This window comes from Magnolia sinica, chromosome 8 (genome assembly GCF_029962835.1).
Source record: "Magnolia sinica isolate HGM2019 chromosome 8, MsV1, whole genome shotgun sequence".
Taxonomy (NCBI): domain Eukaryota; kingdom Viridiplantae; phylum Streptophyta; class Magnoliopsida; order Magnoliales; family Magnoliaceae; genus Magnolia; species Magnolia sinica.
The window spans coordinates 85,974,417-85,998,827 of NC_080580.1; the positions used below are offsets into that span (position 1 = coordinate 85,974,417).

At 40.6% G+C, this 24,411-nt stretch overlaps 1 protein-coding gene across 2 annotated transcripts in view; it reads left to right on the forward strand.

Annotated features, from left to right (window-relative positions):
* The first annotated feature begins 1,216 nt into the window (after positions 1-1,216).
* LOC131253576 (alpha-galactosidase 3) overlaps positions 1,217-24,411 on the forward strand; it is a 33,604-nt gene continuing 10,409 nt past the window's right edge. The window contains exons 1-4 of one of the 2 annotated variants that reach the window (XM_058254622.1): positions 1,217-1,458; positions 2,608-2,666; positions 17,045-17,101; positions 17,190-17,224. In XM_058254622.1, the coding sequence (XP_058110605.1) occupies positions 1,265-1,458; positions 2,608-2,666; positions 17,045-17,101; positions 17,190-17,224 (345 nt within the window). In that variant the 5' untranslated portion in view covers positions 1,217-1,264. The remainder of the gene's footprint in view (positions 1,459-2,607; positions 2,667-17,044; positions 17,102-17,189; positions 17,225-24,411) is intronic. The other variant, XM_058254623.1, reaches the window with a different exon arrangement.

The following is a 24,411-nucleotide window of genomic DNA, read 5'->3' on the forward strand; positions in this document are numbered from 1 at the left end:
CAAGATTGCATCATATGACGTCCAATTGGGCCCACATGCTTATTTGATCTGATAATCAGAACCGTATATTTTCCTATTATTATGCCTCAAGAACCATTATAAGAAGATGAAGGTAAACTGGTTATTATACCCATCAGTATGTGTAGATGAATTTTAGAGCATCAAAAGGAAAACCTTCAAGGGCTCACATTTAACTTTAAAAATCAAGGCCAATAGCTTTTAATCTGAAGTTGATTATGGCTTCAGAGCTTATGCATGGTAATACGAAGAATATACATGGTAATATGAGGAAAATGGACGGTTAAATCATTATATCATCTCATCATGGCCTCCATCAGGGCGACACATACTAGCTATTCTTAGTCGCGACGGAGGCAAAGGGAACCCGCCAGTTCTTCCTCTGCCGGTCAAAAGGAGAAAGAATACTAATACGCAGAAGACGCGCCCTATTTCCGTAATCTGGACCGTTCATCCGACAGTTCTTATAATAGATGGGATATTCCAATAATTTTATTCAAGATAAGTCGTCCATAGCCTTTTGATCGGGTTGAAATCAACGTACTAGATGCCTCGAAGGATCCTACCCGTTCCATCCACGGACAGATAAAATCAAAGAATGCCCAATGCTTACGTTAATTCCATCTGTTGAACGATCAGGATCATTTTTACATAAAAAGAGATTACCCCGTTGTGGGGCCCACCTCCTTAAGTGGGTCTTACACCTCCGGCCTTCTTCAACATCCCATTCTTTCGTATGCGGCCCTGATGAGTGATGATGAGGATTTCTAATATTCGCACGTGTTGAACGAGTAGGATTAAGATAGCTACTCGCGCGAGTACGAAGAATTACAATACCCTGAATCCATTTTCTCTAAATGGGACCAAATTTTCGGAGATCAGAACCGTCCATATGAAACAACCCACCATAGATGTGAATTTCCCACCCAAAATCTCAAGATTGAAGTATTCTATCCATACCATCTACAACTGTTATTTCTTATCGCTTTTAGTTTCATCCTTTTTTCTTCCAAGGGTTAAGAATCTCTGATCTTTGAACTTTTTTAGGCTCACCGATCTATTGTCGGTTACTTCAGATCAAAGGTCAAGATCCCAGAACAATGGGTCCTAGAAGCACAAAACTGGTGCGTCAGGACAGTATTCACGTCCTGAGATCTCTTCCTCATTACGGATAAAAACGCAAAGGTGATATGGCCTGTATACTTCCACAGCTTTCTCTCATCCTCTTCGAGAGAAAATAAGAAAAATGTCTATCTCTCTTCTTCATCTTCTTCTACTCTCTCTCTGTATCATTTCACCAACGATCGCAACTCGAATCCCACCTCGAATCGAGAAAAATCCAAATCCCGAAAGACCCATCTCGGGATTCGGGCCATTCGACACTTCCAAGTATGGAATTTTGCAGCTCAACAACGGATTGGCTCTCACGCCTCAGATGGGGTACTCTGCATTCCTATACATGCATACACCGAACCTCCCCCCTTTTTATTTTATTTTATTTTATTTTAAATTTGATTTTATCGAGAAATTGCCGGAAAATATGAAATGGGTTTCTTTTAATTTTTTAAATAGAGTTAAGAAAAATAGAAAATTGCAATATTTTTCGGATTTTAAGGTGTTTTTCTTGTATAGTGCTTCGAGTGTCATCAGGACAGTTGGATAGTTCATTCGATTGATCCAGACGGTTCATTAGGCTCAGCATAGATTGCATGGGTGACAACCTGAAAATTTCTTTGATCGGATGATTGGATCCGTACATAAGTTGGCCTTCCTTAGCCATCCGTTTTGAAGCTATTTATGGATGGTTCGGATTCTCTAAAAATGTGGTTCTTTAGAATTACAAGCAATCCATGATGGCTAAATTCGGTTGGTTAGGACATTTCTTCGTAAAAGATCTCCATCGGTCATTTTATAGGCGATGGTTAGAATCGTACGATCGCTATGATTTTTACATGGAAGCCTACAAAACGGGTGCTGGACCTGATGGACGGCTCAGATCGATCGATTGGATTGTCCAAGTGTCCGAATGCAACTAGGAGGACTACTACTTTTCGTGCTCTTATTTCTCCTTTTAAAAAATATATTTTGGACTATTAACTTGGAATTTCTAGGTGGGCGGGAAGCCACGCGCTACAGAACGGGAATTCCAAATCCCAAATCCCATTTTCGAGCGCGTCGGGATTCCCGGCCGCCATCCTGGTGACCTCGCGCTTGATTTATAGAAATGTTTGAGAGATTTTAGAGGTGAAATTGAGAGAAGGAAAGACATCTTTCGAGAAAACTGGTTTTCAATCAATCTCTGTTAATTGTCGTGAGAATTTGAAAATGTTTGAATTTTTAGATTTTGGGCGGTTGGTTTTGTAGATTTCATGGTGTTGATTGATCCTGTTATTGGGTTTTGGTGCTCTTCTGGAATACTGAACTAGTTACACCTTTTGCCTCCTATATTCAGCTGAGGGCCCATCCTTCTCTGCTGGAGTACCCAGCTAGTTACACCTTTTTTTTTTTTTTTAATTGTGCTTTAAAAAAAAAGGAAAATTCTGTTTAATTAAAAATTCTAATTTTGTTATTTTTTGAATATGTGTGCAGATGGAATAGCTGGAATTTCTTTGCTTGTGATATTAATGAAACAGTTATTAAGGAAACAGGTCTGGATTTGAGTCTCACGGCATTCATTGATTTTTCATCTGCATCAATGTACTTGTAGGAACTCATTGATTGTAATAGACCTATGTAATGGACTATGCTATAATCAACCTATGTAATAGTCTAGTGCGTTGAGCCCATTGGAGTTCTATGCTCCCATTGCTGGTCCCGAGACTGGATAACGGAGGAGGGTTGCGTCCAAGGTATTCAATAACGGTAACGTTAGCCGTGATGGCCAACAAAATTACTGTTATGATATGGGCTGTAAAGGTTGTTATGACTATTAAAAAAAAAAAAAAAAAACTGTATCGCTCCTATAACGGGCTGTTACGAGGCTGTAATGGCTTTTATAGGTCATTTTTCCCTAGCTGGTGTTAGACCCTGTAACGCATAATGGTTCCCATCGTTTTGTAACTATGTTGGAATACCTTGGTTGCGTCAAGTTGACAACGTCAAACTTACGCCATAACTTCCAACATTAGCCGACCCCAATTAGATGGGGATAAGGCTTAGATGATGACGATGATTGATGCAGTTGTAGGCAAGCATGCATGTGTACATACCGACATTTATGCATGCATCCCTACTTGTCGTCGGCTCATCATCATCATAGCCTTGTTCCGACCTTAGTTAAATGCCATATGGCTAAAAAATTGGTGTGGGAAATGTTCATGTTTAATTCACCCTCAACCATTTAAAAGACTGTTTTTTAAAGGAAGAAAATATTGTAAAAAAGTCGGTCCAAGAAACAGAAATGCCTGTCATTGGGAGGCCGTGTTATGTTAGTTAAATTAGCGTTGGCAGCAATGCAACTTACTACCTGTCACTGTTTCGATGCCCAAGCATTATATCCAGAATCGAAGAAACCCAATGGGATTTCCTTTGGCAATGTTCGAATTCAAAGCATCGGCTGAAGTCTTGGATTGGAAAGAGGTATGCAAACGTAACCTAACATTCAAGGTGGAGCTGGCATAAGATAAGTGAAAGTGGTGAATGAAGCTTTAATGGGGAAATGAATATGGAGATTTGATTTGGAAAGTACAGCCCCGTGTAGAAGTGTTGTAGTGGACAAATATGGTATTTGTGTGGACGGCAGAGGTACCTCATTAGGGACTCAGTACAGATTTTCCTACTGTTGGAAGGGCATCTTGGCTTTGGAGCCGCCAGTGCTTCAAGGGCTATCCTTTGAGGTTGGTAATGAGTGTTTGATTTGTTTCTGGAATGATCAATGGTGTGGTGACTGTTTGCCGTGTGATCGATTCGGGCTGCTATTCTCAATAGCATCCAATTGGGAAGCTAAAATTTGCAACTACCTGGGGGGGGGGGGGTGCGCTCTTAAATTTGCTGCAGGCTGCAACAGTTTATGAGGTGAATGTAGGGAAGAAAGATTGCATTGGCAGTGGATCCTTCCTTTACATTCTGAATTAAACCATTTTGTAAGTGTCTGAAGGGGGGTGATGGGCCTGCTGCACCTAGGGGCTGGTTATGGAAATATAAAGCTCCCCTTAGACCCATTGATTTGAATGGCTAGTGGGATGCGATCGCATTTTGATGATAGTGTTGGGAGAAAGATCCCTTCTTGACCACACGCACAACAATATTGGAATCAAAAGAAAGTAGGAAAAAGATGCAAACACAATACATAGATTTATGTGGTTCCCTTTCGGTACGTTCATGGATTCACGCCAATCCACTATGCTCAAAGGCAAAAAAAATAATCGAAGAAGTAACTCTTAATACAATGACGGTTCTCTTTGTCTCTCACGACAAGATATATATTACCCCAAACGAACTAGGGTTTGCATAAAACTCCATGTAAAATTATGAAATTGCCCTTTGGACCGGGGGCATGCCCTCAGACCTCCAAGCAAGGGGGGCGATGTCCCCCTGCAACCCCAACGAGCTCAACACAGAGCTCAATCTGCAAAAGTGCTAGTTGGATGAATAATACATCTCTGATGATTACGCTTCGTAGATCCTAATAGATAGTTCGCCTATAGTGGAGAATATGATGTCGGTGAATGAGTGTCTAATGTGTCTTAAAGATGATGAAAATGTTAATCATCACCTCATCCACTGTTCCAATGTTGGTGCGGTTTAGGAGTGGTGCCTCCAGCAATTTCTAGTGGCATCTAGCTAGTGGATGCTTGAAGATTTAGATGCTCTTTGCATAAGTGTTCTTCCATTGGGGGGCTTTTGTTTTCTAGCTGTCCTTTGGGCCATTTGTGGGAGAGGAATAATGGCACCTTTGACGGTGTTGGAGTTTTGATTTCATTTGCTGCAAGTCTAATGCCCCCCTTCAGTCACGGATTTTCATCCTGTTCTTGGTCAGACATCATCTCTACTGTGCTTCTCTTGTAATGGCCTTTTGGCCCTCTTCTTTTCTGTTAATAAATTACATATTGCTGATAAAAGAAAAACGGAAATGCCAAATTCAGCAAATAAAATTTCGGTTTTAATATGGTTCTGACTTAAAGAATTAGAGTGAAAAGAACAACAATTTATGTGCATATAACTGTGTATATATTATACATAAATACGGTTGAAATATACACTTTAATTAAAATGATTCAAATCTTTATATACATGAGCAATAACACATATGCATAATTGAGTAGTGGGTTAATATCAATCTTTGCCTCTCTCAAATCATTTCTTGTTAAGCAATTCCCATATATATCTATTCGTCTCTACTAAAAATTTCTACATCCCACATAATTATATCAATGGGCAGCAACCACCCATCTCTACTTTAGAAATCACCCCCAAAAGTTTCTTTCGTTTTTTTTCATAGAACACATTTTTGAAAAAGGAAAAAAGCATGTTAATTTGATTTCCCCAAAAGCAAGTTTTTTTGGCCTATCTCTCGAATTATACCGAGTTTGAATGTTGAATCAATTATATAAAATCTTTCTTCCCTTAAAAAATACAGAGTTCAAAATGGAATTTTGTGAACTATGGTTCCAACAATTTGGGATTTTTTTTTTTTGCCTTCCCCGAAAGGCAACAAACAAATTTGATTAAAAAAGCATCAAGATAACACAACAATAATTGGCCAAACTAAAGTAGTAGCTTTTGGGTATACTAGCATATTTCCCTCCTTACTAGAGCCATCTCTAGTTCTCAATCTACTCCCCATTATTTCTCGAACTACTTGTGGGTTGCTTTAAACAACCTCATTCGTAATTCTATCCTTCCTAGTATACCCATACATCCGTCTCACCATCCTCATCTCAATCTGCTTAGCCTCTACTCATGCTGCTTTCTAATTGCCCGACTCTTTGCCCCATATTAGGGCTGTCAATGGGCCAGGCCTAAGGTTGTCTTAGGCTTGGATTTTAACTGCCCGGGCTGGACATATTCAAAAAAAATTGTGTTTGCTAGGCCTAAGCCCAGCCTGTTGACAGTGTTAGACAGGCCACATGCCTTGTATAGCTAATTTCTATAGATAGAAGATGTATAGCTAATTTCCATAGATAGAGGATTCTATATTTATCATTTTGTATAGACGTTGTAAAGCTCTATATATTCAACCCTTTAGGGTTGTCTCAAATATACAGAAAACCAAAGGAGAATTATTTTCTCTTAGCCTTCATCGTTTTCTCTTTGCTTTCATGGTATCAGAGACATACCGATCTTGATTCGACACCTACTTCATCACCGGCACCACCTCCTGTCAGATCCGACCCTTCCTGCGTCAGAAAACCCTGTTCTGGACCACCCCTGGGCCCTTTCTACGCTCCTGCTGCGTCAATAGCCCCGTTCGACCATCCCTTGGCCGGTCCGATCGCACCCTAGGCCCGTCCGATCATCCCCAGGCTGCGCACGTCCTTGCTACGCACGCCCTGCTGCTGTCTGCTGTGTCAATAGCCCTGTTCGGCCCTGCTATCTGCTGCGTCTGGCCCTGCTGTCTGCTGTGTCCGGCCCTGCTGTATGCTCTGCACGTGCACGCCCCTGCTACCTCCTACTGCAAGGTACCTTCTTCTTTGGTGTGGTTTATATCACTCCCTAACTATGGACAAACTCTCGTACAGAGGCCCCACCATGTAGTTTCGATGGTACCAACTTCAATCTATGGGCCATCCACTTTCAAAGTTTTCTCAAGGGTTGTGGTTTGTGGGGACTAATTGATAGATCCGTTACTGTCCCTGCTTCCACAGATGCCGACATATTGGCTGAATGAGAAATGAAAAATGGATGGATTATTACCTGGATTCTCAATTCGGTAGATCGGTCAATTGCTGTTGGGCTCACGCCACATCGCACTGCTAAGGCAATGTGGGAGCATCTCTAGACTATTTATCAACAGAGTAATGCGGCTAGGTTATACCGTCTGGAACAAGATCTGGTTCACCTTACTCAAGGTGACAAAAGTATTCAAACATTCTACTCTACAATGGTTACAATTTGGACAGAGATGGCTATGATGGATCCGGAATTCCCTAATGACTTTAAGATATTCCAAACAATGCACGATAGTGCGTGAGTTAGACAGTTTCTTATGAAGCAGCGTCCAAAATTTGAGCATTGCAAGGCTGTTCTCCTGAACCGTAGCCCAACTCCTTCGATGAATTCGGTTATTAATGATTTATTAGCCAAGGAACAACGACTGCAAGTCTTCTCTCAGGGACCATCTGACCTTGCCCTTGCTGTATCCACCTCTGCACCAAACCGTGGTTCCACTCCTTTAACTTGTCGCAGTTGTAACAAAGTGGGACATGTCGTCGCTCACTGTAAAGATTGGTGAGCTTATTGTTGACGGACTGATCATGGTATTCTGGACCGTCGTTCACGTGCCTATGCATTCTCATTTAGCCGTGGACATGGTGGTCGAGGTAGTGGCGGTGGTCGTGCTCTTTCTGCTACTTTCTAAGACTAGTTCTTCCGAGCCTTCTGTTAGTGATACTGCATCTACTGTTTCTGTTGAAGGTCTTTCTTCACCTTTGACTCCTACGATGCTCCAGCAGATCGTGTAGGCCCTTTCTGCGGCCGACATGTCAGGTATATCCTCATCTTCTCCATGGTTCTTCGATTCGGGTGCTTCCAATCATATGACTGGTGTTATATCACATCTCCGCGACATTCATCCCTATACTGGAAATCAGACTATTTCTACTGCGGATGACACTAGATTACCCATTCAGTCCGTTGGTTTAGTAACTTTCTCTCCTTCTGCCCATCCCCAGTTTACCCTTCGTGATGTGTTTCATGTCCCTAAACTCTCCTCAAATTTCATTTCTGTTGGTCAACTTACATCTAATAATTGCTTAGTCATATTCCTTTTAAATTGTTGTATTGTGCAGGATCTGGCAATGGGGAAGGTACTTGGGAAGGGTAGGCGGCATAGATGTCTGTACGTGCTGGACTTTGACCCATCCGTCACTCCAGCTCGTTGTTTCTTCCCTCCATCTTCCTTGGATATTTGTTCGGCAAATAAAATATGGAAACTCTGGCACTTTCGCTTGGGTCACGTACATTTTGATTGTTTGATTCAGTTTTTTTCATCTGGCGTGTTAGAGAATATTTCTCTTAATAAAAGTAATTTGGATTATTCTTGTTCTTCCTGTTGCCTTTCAAAAAGTAAGTGTATTCCTTTTCCTCACTACAAAATCATCATATATGTTTGAGCTAGTGCATACAGATGTTTAGGGCTCTTCACCAATTATGTCACTCTTTAGACTACGATATTATGTTATATTCATTGATGATTTCATTCGTTACACCTGGATTTACTTTCTGCACTCTAAGTTATAGGTTTTTGAAAAATTCAAGATATTTCACTCTATGGTGGACACTAAATTTCGAGTAAAAATTCAAACTCTCCGCTCTGACTCAGGGGGAGAGTATTTCTCCACAAAATTTCGTACATATCTTTAGGGTCATGGGATTATTTATTAGACCACCTGTTCTGATACTCCACAACAGAATGGGTGGCTGAACGGAAAAATCGCCATATTGTTGAAACTGCCAATACCTTGATGACAGCTATGAGTGTTCCTCGTTCCTTCTGGGCGGAAGATATGATGCATTCAGTCTACTTGATTAACCGGATACCCACCACAGTTCTGAACAGTAAATCTCCCTACTTTATTCTCACTAGTTCACTTCCTACATATTCCACATTTCGTATTTTTGGTTGTGTATGTTATGTTCATCTGGCATCACTTGAACGTAACAAACTTTCTTCAAAATCAGTCAAATGTATGTACTTGGGATTTGGAGAAACTCAGAAGGGTTTTCGTTGCTATGATTCGGTCTCTTATCATATTCAGGTATCACGACATGTTGTTTTTCTTGAGTATATTGCCTTCCATTCATCTGTTCCTCCTTCGTCCACACCAAACTCTCCTGGTCTTATTGTTTTTCTTGACATTCCTGTTGCCTTGAGTACACTTCCTTGTCCATTGCAGGTTTACTCATGACGACCATGTACAGATTCACCACCTACTACTTTCCTTGCTGTACCTGACTACCTGTTATCGATCCAGATCCTACCTTGGTACGTCGTTCCACTCATGTACGTCGACAGTCTGATCGCTTGATATACTCTATGTCTGCCATGAATGCTACCTTGGATACTATATCTCTTCCTACTTCATACCATCAGGCAGCCAGTCATGATTGTTGGAAGAAGGCTATGGCAGAAGAACTTAAAGCATTGGATGATAACCATACGTGGGACATTGTCACTCGACCTACTGACCAACAATTAATTGGTAGTAAATGGATTTATTCTGTAAAGCTCAAGTCTGACGGATCATTGGATCGATATAAAGCTCTGCTTGTCGCGCAGGGATATAAACAGGAACACAAAATTTATTATGATGAGACATTCGCTCCTGTGGCCAAGATGAAAACTATTCGCACTCTTCTGGCAATATCATCTGTTCGTGCTTGGCCACTCATTCGGAGGATGTGAAAAATGCTTTTCTTCATGGAGACCTTCAAGAAACAGCATATTTAAAACTTCCTCCTGGATCTTTAATCCCTGCCGCTAAGGTCTGTCGCCTAAAGAAAGCTCTATACGGCCTCAAACAGGCTCCTCGGGCATGGTTCCAACGCTTTCATGATGTTGTTACAGGTGCTGGCTTTACTCAAAGTGGGCACGATCCATCTTTATTCTTGCGCACCATTGATCGTGAAATCGTCATTGTTCTCGTATATGTTGATGACCTACTTCTGACTGGTAGCGATGCTACTGACATCTCGGCATTAAAGGAAGTTCTGAAATCATCCTTCAAGATGAAAGACCTTGGACATCTGATATACTCTCTTGGACTTGAATTTTCACGTTTTATATGTGGAATCCTAGTCAGCCAGCGTAAATATACTAAGGATCTTCTCCACTTGGCCTCATTGACGGATCAGAAGATAGTTCAGACTCCCTTAGAACTTAACATTCAATATGGTTGTGACGATGGTGATCTCCTTGCGGAACTCACATTTTACCGCCGTTTGACGATGGTGATCTCCTTGCGGAACCCACATTGTACCGCCGTTTGGTTGGGAATCTGGTTTACTTAACAATGACTCGCCTTGATATTGCCTACGCAGTCCAAGTTGTCAGCCAGTTTGTTTCTGCTCCTCGGACTCTTCATATGACTGCAGTGTTGCGCATTCTATGGTACCTACGTGGAGCTTTGAATCGATCACTATTCTTCTCCTCCACGGCCACTCTGAACCTTCGTGCTTATTCGGATGCTGACTGGGCTGGTTGTACTCTCACACGCAGATCTACCACTGGCTACTGTGTTTTTGTCGGCACTTCTTTCATCTCTTGGAAGTGTAAGAAGCAGGCCACTGTTTCCAAATCAAGCACGAAAGCCAAGTATCGAGCGATGTCAGCTGCTTGTAGTGAGCTTATCTGGTTACGTGGACTTCTTTCCGACTTGGGCGTTCATCTACAAAATCCTACTCCACTCCATGTAGATAATCTGAGTGCCATTCAGATTGCCTCTAACCCGGTTTTCCATGAACGGACAAAGCATATTGAAGTTGACTGTCACTTCATCCGAGAGAAGTTTCAGTCTCGGCTTATTTCTCTTCCACATGTTGATCCCATGATCAGATTGCAGACATTATCACGAAGTCTCTCACTTCTACACGTCACTCATTTCTAGTTGGCGAACTATTACTTGTCAATGACCAGCATTAGTTTGAGGGGGGATGTTAGACAAGCCACATGCCTTGTATAGCTAATTTTTATAGATAGAAAATGTATAGCTAATTTCCATAGATAGAGGATTCTGTATTTATCATTTTACCTTGTATAGATGTTGTAAAACTCTATATATTCAACCCTTTAGGGTTGTATCAAATACATAGAAAACCAAAGGAGAATCATTTTCTCTTTACTTTCAGACAGTCCCACCCGTATAACATAGCTAGTCGAATAATTATCTTCTGCGCGCATGAGAATTTTAAACATAACTTATGTGCGTTCATGTAGGTGGTTAACAAATTTATTTATTTTGTGTCGTGGCTGTTTTTATTAGAAAGTGTGTTCTTATAGATGTTTAGTTAAATCCCGTGCAATCATTTTAAGAAAAGGATGTAAAATGCATTCTAAAAGTTATTCATTCTAATTTTCAGACACATGTCCATACAAGGATATAAATGTAGAGCCGGCTAAGCCCACATGCAAATGCCAGCATGGTACAATAGGTCTGAGATCCAATTCACCTATCAGAACGGCACCACTATATTGATGCCCTAGTCCAAGAATTAGGTTGATCCGCTGGTTAGGTGGGCCACAGTTTGCAGAAAAATTTATGACTCTGAAAAACTTGGCTGAACTTCTCTAATCCATCCACCTACTTCCGGTACTAAGGCTTACATGCTTAGCTGACCTAGATTTATTTTTCGGAAAACATGAACATGGTCGGACCAACTATGTTCATGTTTGGATTGTATCTTGCACCTACGTGCCATGCTGGCACACGTATGGTGTAATGTTAGGATCTGTGGAGCCTGATCATCAAAGGTGTACTGCTCATATAGCCATCACTTTTGTAAGGCAATTTTATAATTTCACATGGAATTTTATGTAAACTCTAGTTTGTTTGGGGTAATATATATTCTTTCGTGAGAGAGAGAGAGAGCCGTCATTGTATTGAGAGTTGCTTCTTCGTTTTTTGCTTTTGAGCATAGTGAATTGGTGTGAATCCGTGGACGTAGCGAAAGGGAATCACGTGAATCTCTGTGTTGTGGTTTGCCTTTTTTCCTACTTTCTTTTGATTCTGATATTGCCATGTGTGTGGTCAAGAATGGATCTTTTTCTCAGCAGTATATACATGAGTGTTATTACACACATGCGTGCACTTTGCAAAGCTCTATAATTTAATGCTTCGTGTTGTATCTAACTAAATTAACATTTCTACATTAGCACATTGATGCATATATACATGCATTATTCATGCAGAACACGAAATTAAATATGGAATGCAAGAGATCAAGCTTGAGATTATACCAATTTTAAACAATCACAAAATTCCACATCTTACATACTATCAAACATTCAAAAAGGGGAATCTATGGGGGTCCAAGCCTACACAACTTTAGGGATGGATTAAATAAAATTATAAGCCAAACAAGCCCAAATGAATGTAAGAATCATCCATTCTTACAAAGGATTGTTCCCAACTCAAGAGATTCACTAAGTTTCAATTTGGGGGAAAATCTAGGGCTTGAAAATTGGGGATAATTGGGGTTTGGGACTCTTTAGGGTTAGGGATTTGGATTAAGGTTTTTTTTTTTTTTCAAGTCAAAAGAGAAGGAAATAGAGGAAAAAGAGAACTTCGGATGAGCCACGCACGCCGGACAATAGATGGGCCTGGACGCACATGCGTGACAGGTCGTCCGCACGCGTGTGGGGCCCACAAAGTCGGAAACCGACTTCTAGGCTGGGATTGGCCAGGGATGGGCTGCCTCCATACCAAGTTTCACTTCAATCCATCGCAATGTGTGTGTGTGGTACTTCGTAGAAGTTTCAGTCCCTCAGATGGGCCAGAATCTGAAAATCTGTTTGTGCACTGTTGCAGGAGAAAACTTGAATGCGAAAGTGGGTTAATCTGAAGGTGGAAGGGGTGTAGAGGGTGATGGATGTGGTGCGTAAGAAGATGGGGATGATTTGGAGCGGATGTGGCTTCGCACCACGGTAGTTAGCTCTTCGTGGAAGGGAGAGTTTCGCGCCCAATTCGATTCTTTGACCCAAAGAGAGAGAGAGGAAGAAACACAAGAATTTTTATTTATAAAATATCATTGTCATACCTATATGGGATTGTTATACTTATAAGAAAACCCTAAACCCAAAAGAAGACAAAATTACCCTTGCGCCATGTGTGCGCACTAATACCAAAGCAAAAGCAAATAAAATAACTAATCTAAGCAATCAAAGCCGTTCATGATGTTTCTAATAATAAAAATAGTCAAAACTCAAAATCTTAGATCATCTAAAGTAGTGAGCCACGATCATGAGATCCGATGGAAGAATCTATGTGATGATTGGGTCCACTCCAATGCTCCATAACGCAGCCCCCTAATTATGAGGCCCTCCAAAGATGTCGTCGTCGATCCAAATCGAAAGCGGGACCCCCCGCCTCCTCGAATACGTGCGTAGAGGGGGCGTGTGCATGATGTTCCCATCAATTATGCATATGTATACATTACCTAATTGAACATTTTCCCTTAGGGGCTCTTTGGGTGAGGGATTTGGTGTCAAGATTTGTGCAATTTATGGACTTCAAATCTCCCCTCTGTCTTTTTTGGGGATTTGCCATATCATTGGGTTTCCCAAATTCACACCCCCATAATTCCATGGATTTTGGGCAAATCCAAATCCCCCCCAAAACTACCAAATCCTGAAAATGGGCCTCTTTTAAAAGCAAAAGGAGTAATTCCTATGCAATAAATGATCTACCATTGCAATAAAAGCTCCCCAAATCCATGAATTTGTAGTTAGATTCCCAAGTAGTGGACTTTGGAATTTGTTAAATCCAAATCCAGTGCAAATCCATAAAGCAAGTTCATAGATTTGCCAAATTTAGGTTCACATTTACTTGATCCCAAACAGGGCCTTAGAGATTAGCATATATGATAGAGGAAGTCCTTTATATTTGTAGCTGTTTGGTTGTTTCTCTTCAAGGACAGGTGATACTGGCAAGCTGGATATTATTTGTATCAAGCAACATATCCACTCTACACATGATCATTACAATTTTGGTCCATCCAAATACTGGGCCTTGCTGTGGATGGGACATAGACTGGAAATCACAATGATTAGACAATCTTAACCATTTGATTTCACCCAAAAAAATCAGACCACTGACCTTTTTATTTAGCTGTTGATGTGGTTGCTAGTTTGACAATTAGGATCTTCCAATTTGTTTGATTTCTATTCCATACATTTAACTAAGATAACAAGGTCTCAAGATTTTTCGAATTTGAAAGATAAATCTCAAGTGATCAAAGGGAATGGAGACAGAGGGATTTGAACCATCGGTACAAATGACTCGTACAACGGATTAGCCATCTCTCCCAAATTCAAAAGGATAGTTCATATTAAGGGCCAGGGTCCATACACATTAGATTACATGATCTAGATTATTCGTATTAGCATGCCGGTGAGCCGTGTGTACAGTGGATGAGTTTGCAAGACTTTAGTGAAGTCCAACTTGTTTGGCTTTGTCTTTTTTCTTATTATAATCATGCACACCATCATCCAAGTATTATCCATACTAATTGGGCCGGCTACATAAATCCTATTATGCCATTCCACTCTATCAAGACCATAACTCTAGTTTGACTATAGGTCAACAAATCCTTTTTTACTACCTCCGCCTAGTGTTTTCAGTATTGACATCGACGTATATATATTGTGTGACGCCCCATCACTGTTGCACATGTGGGCGGGCACACGTAGGCGGATGCTGATGTGGGCGGGGCTTAAGGGCCTGGGCGAGCTACCAGTGGTTGGCAGGCTACTGTGCTGGCAAGCTACTGTGTATGCAGTGGGAGGTTGAACTTGTCCCACATTGGGAGCGCTTTCCGAAGTAATGGTGGTTATATGTGTGGTTCAGACCTTCATTGTACGAGGCCTTTTGGGGGCGACCCCGATAACAAAACCGTGCAGGCTGTGCTTAAAACGGACAATATCGTACAATGTTGGTCGGGCCGTTACAGAGTCTCACTTGGTGGACCACTAGGCCAACTCTAAGGAGATAAACGCTGATGTGGGCGGGGCTTAAGGGCTTGGGCGAGCTACCAGTGGTTGGCAGGCTACTGTGCTGGCAGGGTACTGTGTATGCAGTGGGAGGTTGAACTTTGCCCACATCGGAAGCGCTGTCTGAAGTAATGGTGGTTATATGTGTGGTTCGGACATTCCTTGTATGAGGCCTTTTGGGGGAGTCCCCCAAGAACAAAACCGTGCGGGGGAGTCCCCCAGAGCGGACAATATCGTACAATGTCGATCGGGCCGTTACATATTGGCTATTGATAACTCAAGAATTTGGAGAATTCTCCTTGAGTTTTTCTGTATTGCTTCAACCCAAAGTTGGGTTTAAATAACCACTCTACAAGTCTATACAAGGAAGCCTATTTGGAGCTTATCCATGCATAGTATATTACAACTAATGATAACCCATGACAACTCATATACACAATATTCTCACAGCTATCGCACGGGAAATATTGCTTGTATCATGTATCATTGTTTTTGGGAAACATTGAGAAATTGGTCAAAATTTTCAATGTAACTTTAGGAGATGTTAAAAAACAAATGTTTACACACTTATAATTCAAAAGATCACAAAAAACAAGTACACATAATAAGTTTCCTATGTATAAGCACCTAAACTATGCACTGTTTGATATAAGTGATGCAATTATATTAAAAATCAGCTCCTATATAATTTATAGATTATAGAAGATATGTATGGAACACAACCAATAAATTCAAAAGCCCCAAAAAAAGAATGTTAGGAACAACAAATAATATCATCTCCACCCATGTCCTTTGGGTGTTTCTGTTGCTCTTTTAGAGCCTTCAACTTGTACCAACTCACTCCTAACTAGTGCATCCTTGGTCTCCATTGCACGTGACCAAATCATCTAAATCTTCTTTTCCTCATGTTATTACCCATTGGTGTCGCCCCTAAATTCCTCGAATGCATCCATTTCTAATTTTATCCTTCATCATCTTGCCACTCATCCATCTCAGCATCCTCATTTCAGCTACACTTACCCTATGAACATGTTATTGCTTAATTGCCCAACATTTTGTCCCATCATGGCTGGTCTTGTAGCTATCCTATAAAATTTCCCTTTCAGTTTGAGTGGTACATGATGATCAAATAAAACTCTAGAAGCACATTGCCATTTCTTCCACCCAACTTGAATTCTATGGGCATCATCCTTCTCAATCCTTCCACTCCCATGAACTATCAACCCAAGATATCGAAAGTGGTTAGTTGGGGAATTTCTTGGTCAACAATCTTAACTAATTCCTTGTTTCCACTCTAATTGTTATTAAAATTGCATTTCATATATTTTGTTTTCATCCGGCTAATTTAAATCCTTTAGATTCTAAACTCTCCTTTATACATCTAGCTTTGTGTTTATGCGCTCATCGTTTTGTCAATCAAAACTATGTCATCTGCAAACAACACACACCATGGGATATCTTCCTTGAAATGCCTCGCTAACTCATCCATGACCAATGTGAAAAGTATGGGTTGAATGCTGACCCTTCATGCAAGCCTACAGCTGGTGGTCCTCACATTTGCTACCGACGTACTGCCTATCATGCGTATCATTAATCATGTTAATATATCCTCTTGAAGCTTCTTTCTTTCCCAACACCACCAGTTTAATTGTGCACAGAAAAGTGAGTCCGGAAGCAAATACTCAAGGAAAAGATGATATTTCTAGGCTCGAGCAGTTGGTGATGGCTACGCTGTATAATGATGTTTTCTTCATGCAGGCTCTGTTCAGTGAGGAGCAGGAAAGTCACCTGAATGTCTTTTCATCTTGTTGTTATGGTGGGTCCTAGGTTGACAACTCAGCATGACCCACAAGACAACTGCCTCCTGTTCAGCTGTCAAATTGGGGCCACCGCTGAAACTGGACATAAAAATATCCGGATATTTATTCTTCTCGCTTACTCAAAGTAGCTGTATCACCAATGCAAGCACAACTTGGATATGAGTCTATATTTCTAGGGAAGCAAGCCAACATATTCACTTTGTTGATGTCATGTTGGCTTGTTAGTATCATTACATCCAATCTAATTTTCAGCCACTTCTTCTCAATGATGTCATAGATGCTTCTTCTTGTTATTTACGTAGCTCACTCAAGTTGCTAAGCCTTCACTTTCTGTGGACAGCGGATGCACTCATCTCAACCGGGTTGGCTGATTTGGGCTATGTTTATGTTAATATCGGTAACCTACAACAACACCCGTTTGTTCAGTTAGGTCGATGGGTCCATCTCTTGATCTTTTGTTTTGGCTTATTCGTCTTTGATGGCAGATGATTGTTGGTCTTCTCTGACACGGAATCTAAAGGTCTGTTCTAACTCCATTAGTTTGATGAGCTTGCAATTCTTTACTCTCTCTCTCTCTCTCTCTCTCTCTCTCTTTATTTTATTTTTTGAGGCATCAATGACGGCAGATTAGGTGAATTTCAAGGAACACAAGCACCTGTTTGGAAGTTCCTTGGATTGTGGCTGGCTGGAAGCACCCATGCAAATCACAAGTGGGACGAGCCATGTTGTTCTTGTCTCACTTGCAGTTTGGATAGGAGAAAGTGGGGATACGGCAGCCCAATTAATCCAGTCCTCATTTCTCCTACCTAGATTTAAGGTGAATTGGAGCAAAACTAAACTGATTTGGGTGAACTTCCAAATTGGCCCTAAGTGACTCGTCCTATGTCCTTCCCAGTCTCAACTCATATGGCCATATGTTCAACTTAGGGTACATTTGGATGGACAACTGAGCTGAATTACATTCGGTGGTATGATAAAATGGAAAGAACGGAATTATAGTAACCTTCTTGAGCATCATGTTGAGGGGTGCATTGAGGGGCATGGTTTTTAGACTAGGCGATTCAGATCGACTCGTTAAGTCTCGAGTCGAGTCATGAGGGGGGGATCGCGGTATCTAACTAGACTGGGTAGCGCCAATCTTTAATTCATCGTCAATGACATAGTTTATCTAAAGAAAGTTTCCTTTAGGCATCATGATGTCTTACTGTGCATGTACAGCCGTCTCCTTGAGCGAGATTATGAACATGTTCTTCTTTTTTTTTTTTTTTGCATTCAAATTTCCAAAGAAGGTATAGGATAATTTCTTCACTCAAAGAGACCACAATGCATGAAATATTGGAATATTGTAGATATCGCATATATTGGCCGATGTAGATGATATTACCGTCAATATCTAGTAAAGAGTGTATTCCAGGAAGATCACATGTGGGAAAACCGAGATATCGATTGATATTGCCATATTTTGAACGCTGCCAAAATGATGCATAAACTTTCTGCACTTATTTTGTTACTCACAATGATTGTCCTACTCCCGAAGATAAAGCTACTCTCAAACACTCCCATACAGAATGCTTTTTCTACTCTCGAGAAGAGCGCTATGAATCTCTTTCTTGCCCCTTAATTATAGGGACTTGTTTTTCTTTGGTGACACCTTTTTGTTTTAAGAGACAACTTAAATTGTCTTTTGATTGGTGGAAGGCACCATGTTTTATGGATTCACACATTTTCATACGTTTTGAATTTACAACTCTTTCCATTCAAATTCACTATGGCAAAACTTAGTTCAAAGATAACTATCACAAAAGCTTCCATACCCAACCACAGTTAGAGTTGGACACGAATCGAGTTAGCTCGGTCAGCTTGCTCGACTTGACTCAGAAAAGCTTGCCTTGGCTCGAAACTGGGTTTAGGTTGGGTCCAGTTGGTCTTTGGATCTCGAAAAAATTTCGAGGTGAGTCCGAGCTTGACTTGACTTGGCTCGAACCTTGACTCGATTTGGCTCGGTGACTTGGTCACTTATACTTTCAAATGCTCTCTTATCTCCACTCTCTCTCCCCCTCTCTATTCTTCCCTTTTGCAGATCTGCATTGATTCAAACACAGAAAAAGAAGGCATAGTCCTCCATCACCATCTTCTGCAAAATCGTTGTCTCAGATCTACATCTAAACGCCAAATTCATCATTTTCTATGCTAAAATCGGTGATCTTGATGCTGCTCACCAAGTATTTGATGGAATGGCTCAACAAAGTGTTGTTTCTTGGACTGCTCTCATATCAGGGTATTCTCGAAATGGGTATTCGAGGGAAGCTTTGGAACTTTTCTTGGTGATGTGTTGGTCAGGTTTTAAGGCTAATTAGTTTAGTTATGGGAGTGTTTTGCAGGTATGTACGGGTTTACTGTGTATTAAAAGTGGGAAACAGATTCAAAGGTGTATTGAAAAGAGTCGATTTTGTGGGGTTTTGTTTGTATAAAGTGCTCTTGTTGATTTGCATTCGAAGTGTGGGAAGATAGAGGATGCAATCTATATGTTTGAGAAAATGTTGCACAGGCTCGAACTTGGCTCGAGTTGTCCTAAGCTGCTGACCGAACCGAGCCGAGTTGGCCAGTCAGACTCAAGGACCGGGCCGAGCCGAGTTCGAGCTGGGGTTGGCTGCTGGCCGAACTGTGTCAAGCTTGACTTGGTTCTACTCGTGTATAGCTCTAACCACGGTAGCCAAGTGGCACTTACTATAGCATTCATTATGATATCTTGGTTTGTGGCATTAGTGGCCTCAACAAAGGAAGCATAATGGCTAAGAAATTTAATGGAAATACTATTATGTGATTAGCCAATGCCTGCTATTCGTATCCATTGTGATAGTGAGGCAACACTACTAAGGGCCTTTTATAAGGCAAGTGGAGGAAAATACAGGCATATTAGTTTCAAGCAATGTGTGAGACAACTTATAACAGATGGAGTAACAATTGTCAATTATATTAGGTCACCAATCCTTTCATTAGAGGCTTTGTAAGAGATATTGCTTTGAGAACATCAAAGGGATGAGATTAAATATAGCAGGATCTTTGTATTTTGAAAGTTTTTTTTTTTTTTTTTCCTTTTTCAAATAAATCAGTTTTTAAAACATTTTATACAACAAGTTTTTGCATGTCACTTTTTATATTAAGTGGTGTACTTGCCTTAATGGTAAGGTGGCTTTTCACCCGTAAGTCTAGTGTTCAAAACTTATCGAAGTGCCTTTTGACAACCTTTTGTCGAGTTTGACTTTGGTGGTATGTGTGGATGACGTGCACACCTTAGTGCTGAGTATAGGGAATAGTCCATGAGTATGAAAATCATTGTGAGAGTAACCACACCGAAGTGGGACCAAAACCAGTCGGAACAGATGTAGTTGTGGTGAAACGTCAAGTTGCAGTCCTTAAGTGAGTCCTACTCCAAAATTGTGTTAAATTCATGATGGGGATAGGTAATCAATGCAAGATATGGGTGAGTGGCTGGGATCCTCATCAAAGGTCGACAAATTTAATCTTTGGGTATTTGGAGATAAATCCAAAAGGTGGAACTTTTGTTCAAGTAAGGCATAAGTTATAAAATCATGGATGGATCGATAGTTATATTTTGGGAGGTAGGTAGTGCTTGGATGACTCCATTTATCATCAGTTTCAGAACATTTATTACCTATCCATGGAATAGGATAATATTGTTGATCATTTTTATTTTTTTCCTTGAGGATAGTAGTGTTGGTGGTGTGCTCCGTGTGGAACGTTCATCTTAGAAGAAATATTTTTGATGATGAGATTAAATCCTATGCTCATTACCTCAACTCCTTGATTGGGTCTTCATCCCATGGAGGGGACGGAAAGAAGAATTGGGCATGGATTCTGCTCATTCACAGGAATCTCCTTCTACATTATGGTAATGGGATAGGATTGGCTCAGACCTCAGAGCTCCTATTACCTTACTTGTGAAATTGTCCCCTGTGGGTTTCTGGGATTGATAAAACCCTCATGTTGGACCATGTCCAAACTTGAGAAAGAGTAATTGCCAATGGATGTTTTATGTGCTCATGAGAGGAGGAATCTGGCAGTCGCTATGGAGGGAGAGAAATAATTGTGCCTTCAGGAACAGGAATGATGGCATGTCTTTGGTGGCTGAGAGTGTCATAGAGAAGATCACTGGCTGGGCTTCATGCTCTCTACAAATAGGTTGGATTGAGGTCATAGAGGATGGTTGCCACAACTGTGTTTCGCCACATGTGGTCTCCTCCCAGGGGAATGTGGAAGCTCAATTTTAATGGGAGCTCTAGGAAATCTTGTGCCAGCTGGGATCAAGAATTGGCGGAGATGACCTTGGTGGTACGCACCTCATTTTTTTTGGTCCCATTGGGGTTTCGTGTTCGAACGTGGCTGAGTGAGGGCTTTTTGTAAGGAACAAAATAGTTCAAACGCTTGCATGCTCCTATTATTGAATGTAATTTGGGCTAATGTCATTAGATGGGCTTCATCCGCAAGCACTTTTCCTTTTTGGCTTTTGCATGTTGGGTAGCAAAAATTAGGGAGATGAAGTGAACTATCTCAGTCTCATGTGTGTAGGGATATTCATTATGTTGCTGATGATTTGGCTAGAAGGGAATCTTTCCTTGTCTTTATTATTATTATTATTTATTTTAAAAGATGGGGGATTCCTTTCTCTTTTGTAGCCTTTTTTTTTTTTTTCCTTTTTCCATTCACTTTTTATTGAGAGAGATGCTCAATTTCTCTCAGAGCACAATAAGTTCTATTGCTCCTATTGCATTGCAAAACTTAGTCCAATCGATCAATTTAGACTGTTTGTTGGGTTCAATGCATATTTCATGTGCTATCATGCAAACATCACACTGATTTGACAAATATGAATCATTTGATCAATGCTCTTTAAGATGGATGTTCAAAGATAATCCACACAGAAGTAGTTTCAATCAACAATGTGATCCATCTATTTATTAGGGCCTGTCATGGATTGCTTATGATTCTAAATAATCACTTTTGTTAGGCAATTGGAACCATCCGAACCATGGCTTTGAAAATGGATGGTTGTGGGAAATAAGGCTAAATCAAAGATGGGTTGTATTATTCAATCAGAAATAATTTTGTATGATACCTGCCAAATGTGTTCTAGACTTGACGGACAGTTCAAATAGACCGAATGGATTGTTCAAGTGAACGAATGTAGCCTGGAGCTGTCTATAACTTATAACACTTTAAGAGGATTGGAGTATATTGTTGGAGAACCGGCCCTGCGGAAGCACCTTTATCTGGATTGAAACAAACAAGAGAAAACTAAAAATCCAAGCAACGTCACACAGAACACACAATTTATACGTGGAAAACCCTTGCGAGAAAAAAACTACAGCACAAAACGACGATCAATCTATTATTCAGAGAAGATTACAGGAATGGAGAAAACTTACAGCAAAAAGCCCTAGCTCTCTCCCCTTGGAGGCTCTTAAAACACCCAAAATAATCAAAATTCGCAACTCTCCCTTAACCCTAACATAACGTAATCTAGAAGCCACCATTTCAAGGGGGAATTGTCAAAAATACCCCTCCAAGGGTCCACTAACACTTGGGCCTTGTTAGCATGTGAAACACAGGTCATATGGGCTCATAAAAGTGAATAAACCCATGGTGATTTTGGTGTTATAATTTTAACAATCTCCACCTTGATAGCAAAATCACTTCCTTGTCACGCCAATTTTCTTCTAAGCATCACCAACATTGCTTCGTGTACACACCGTCTCTATTCGTTTCTTGCTAAGACCAGAGAAGTCGAGCAAAACTTGAATTTTTCTGCAGGTACGACCTTCGTAAGCATGTCCGTCAGATTCTCACTGGTGTGAATCTTCTCAAGAGTAACATCTCCTTCTTCTTGCATCTGCCGGATAAAGTGATAACGAACATTAATGTGCTTAGTACGGGAGTGATATCCCGAGTTTTTCGCCAAATTAATCGTGCTCTCATTGTCACAATGCACAGGCACGACTTCTTAGTGAAGCCCCAACTCATTCATCATCCCCTTCAACTAAACAACTTCCTTGAATGCCTCCGTTACTACCATGTATTCAGCTTCGGTAGTGGAAAGTACAACCACAAACTGAAGCTTAGACATCCAATTGATAGCTCCACCCGCTAGCATAAACGACTAACCGGAAGTAGACCTTCTATTGTCCACATTTCCTGCATAATCCAAATCAACATAGCCCACGAGTCTCTTATCTGAATCTCCAAAATACAAGACGTAGTCTATCGTACCTCATATATAACGAAGTAACCATTTCACCGCTTTCTAATGTTGCTTGCCAGAGTTTGACATGTATCTACTCACAACACAAATTGCATGTGAAATATCATGTCTCGTACAGGCCATGGCATACACAAGACTGCCAACTACGCTCTAATAGGGCACACGAGACATATACCACTTTTTTTCATCTGACGTAGGACAGTTATGAAGAAAGCCGAAAGTGAGTAGCACGGGGAGTGCTAATCGGTTTTGCCTTTTTCAGTTCGAACTTGACTAGAACCTTCTCAAGATACTCCTCCTGAAACAACCATAACCTGCTCCTCTCCCTGTCCTGTGTATGTCAATGCCACTAAATCTTTCACTTCAAACGACTTTGATAACTAAGCCTTCAACATGTTGATTTCAGACATGCTTTGGTTGACAATAAACATATCATTAACGTATAACACTGGAATGATAAATTCACTGCCACTTAGTGTTCTAAAATAAACACAATGATTAAATTCACTTATAGTAAAACTTTGGCTCAATATGAAAGAATTAAACTTCTTATACCACTACTTAGGCGATTGTTTTAGGCTGTACAACGATCTCTTTAAACTGTAAACAAGATCCTTCTTTCCCTATACCTCAGATCCTTTTGGTTATTTCATGTAAATTTGTTCTTCTAATTTCTCATGTAGAAATGTAGTTTTAGCATCCAATTGTTCTAATTCCATATCGTATTGGGCAACCTGTGCCAAATTAAATCTGATATATGCATGCTTTACCATTGGCGCAAAAATCTCACTAAAGCTAACACCTTCCTTCCGAGCATATCCCTTCACTACCAATCTAGCCTTGTACCTAACCAGTTTCTTCCAGAATATTTATTTGCACATGATCGCCTTCATCTCAACGGGTAGCTCAACTACCTCCCGCGTTTGATTTTTATACAGAGAATCCATCTCTTCATGCATAGTTACCATCTGTTTTTCTGCATCTTTATCTTTTAAAGCTTCTTGGAAAGTAGATAGATGCCCCTCATCTGTAATGAGAGAAAATGCAACATTAGAGTTATCCCTGTATCTCAACTGTAACCTGCGATCCCTCGGTGGATTTCTCCTGACAGGAGGAGGCTCCACCTGTTTTGTACCTCAACTTGCAGCTTAAGTTTCTCAAGTGTCTCACCCTTGTCTAATTCCACATCAACAATTGACTTTTCAATTTTCTTTTGCTCATCTTTCTGAAACAAGAAACCCTTGTCAAATTTGATGTCCCGGTTAATAATAATCTTTTTTGAAGAAAGGTCTAACAATCTGTAACCGTTCACCCCATCACTATGGCCAAGAACGGTGCACTTTTTTTTTTTTTTTTTTTAAACTCTTTGGCCCAACTTATCTCTCTTAACAGACGGTACATGAGAATAAGCATCACAACAAAAAACC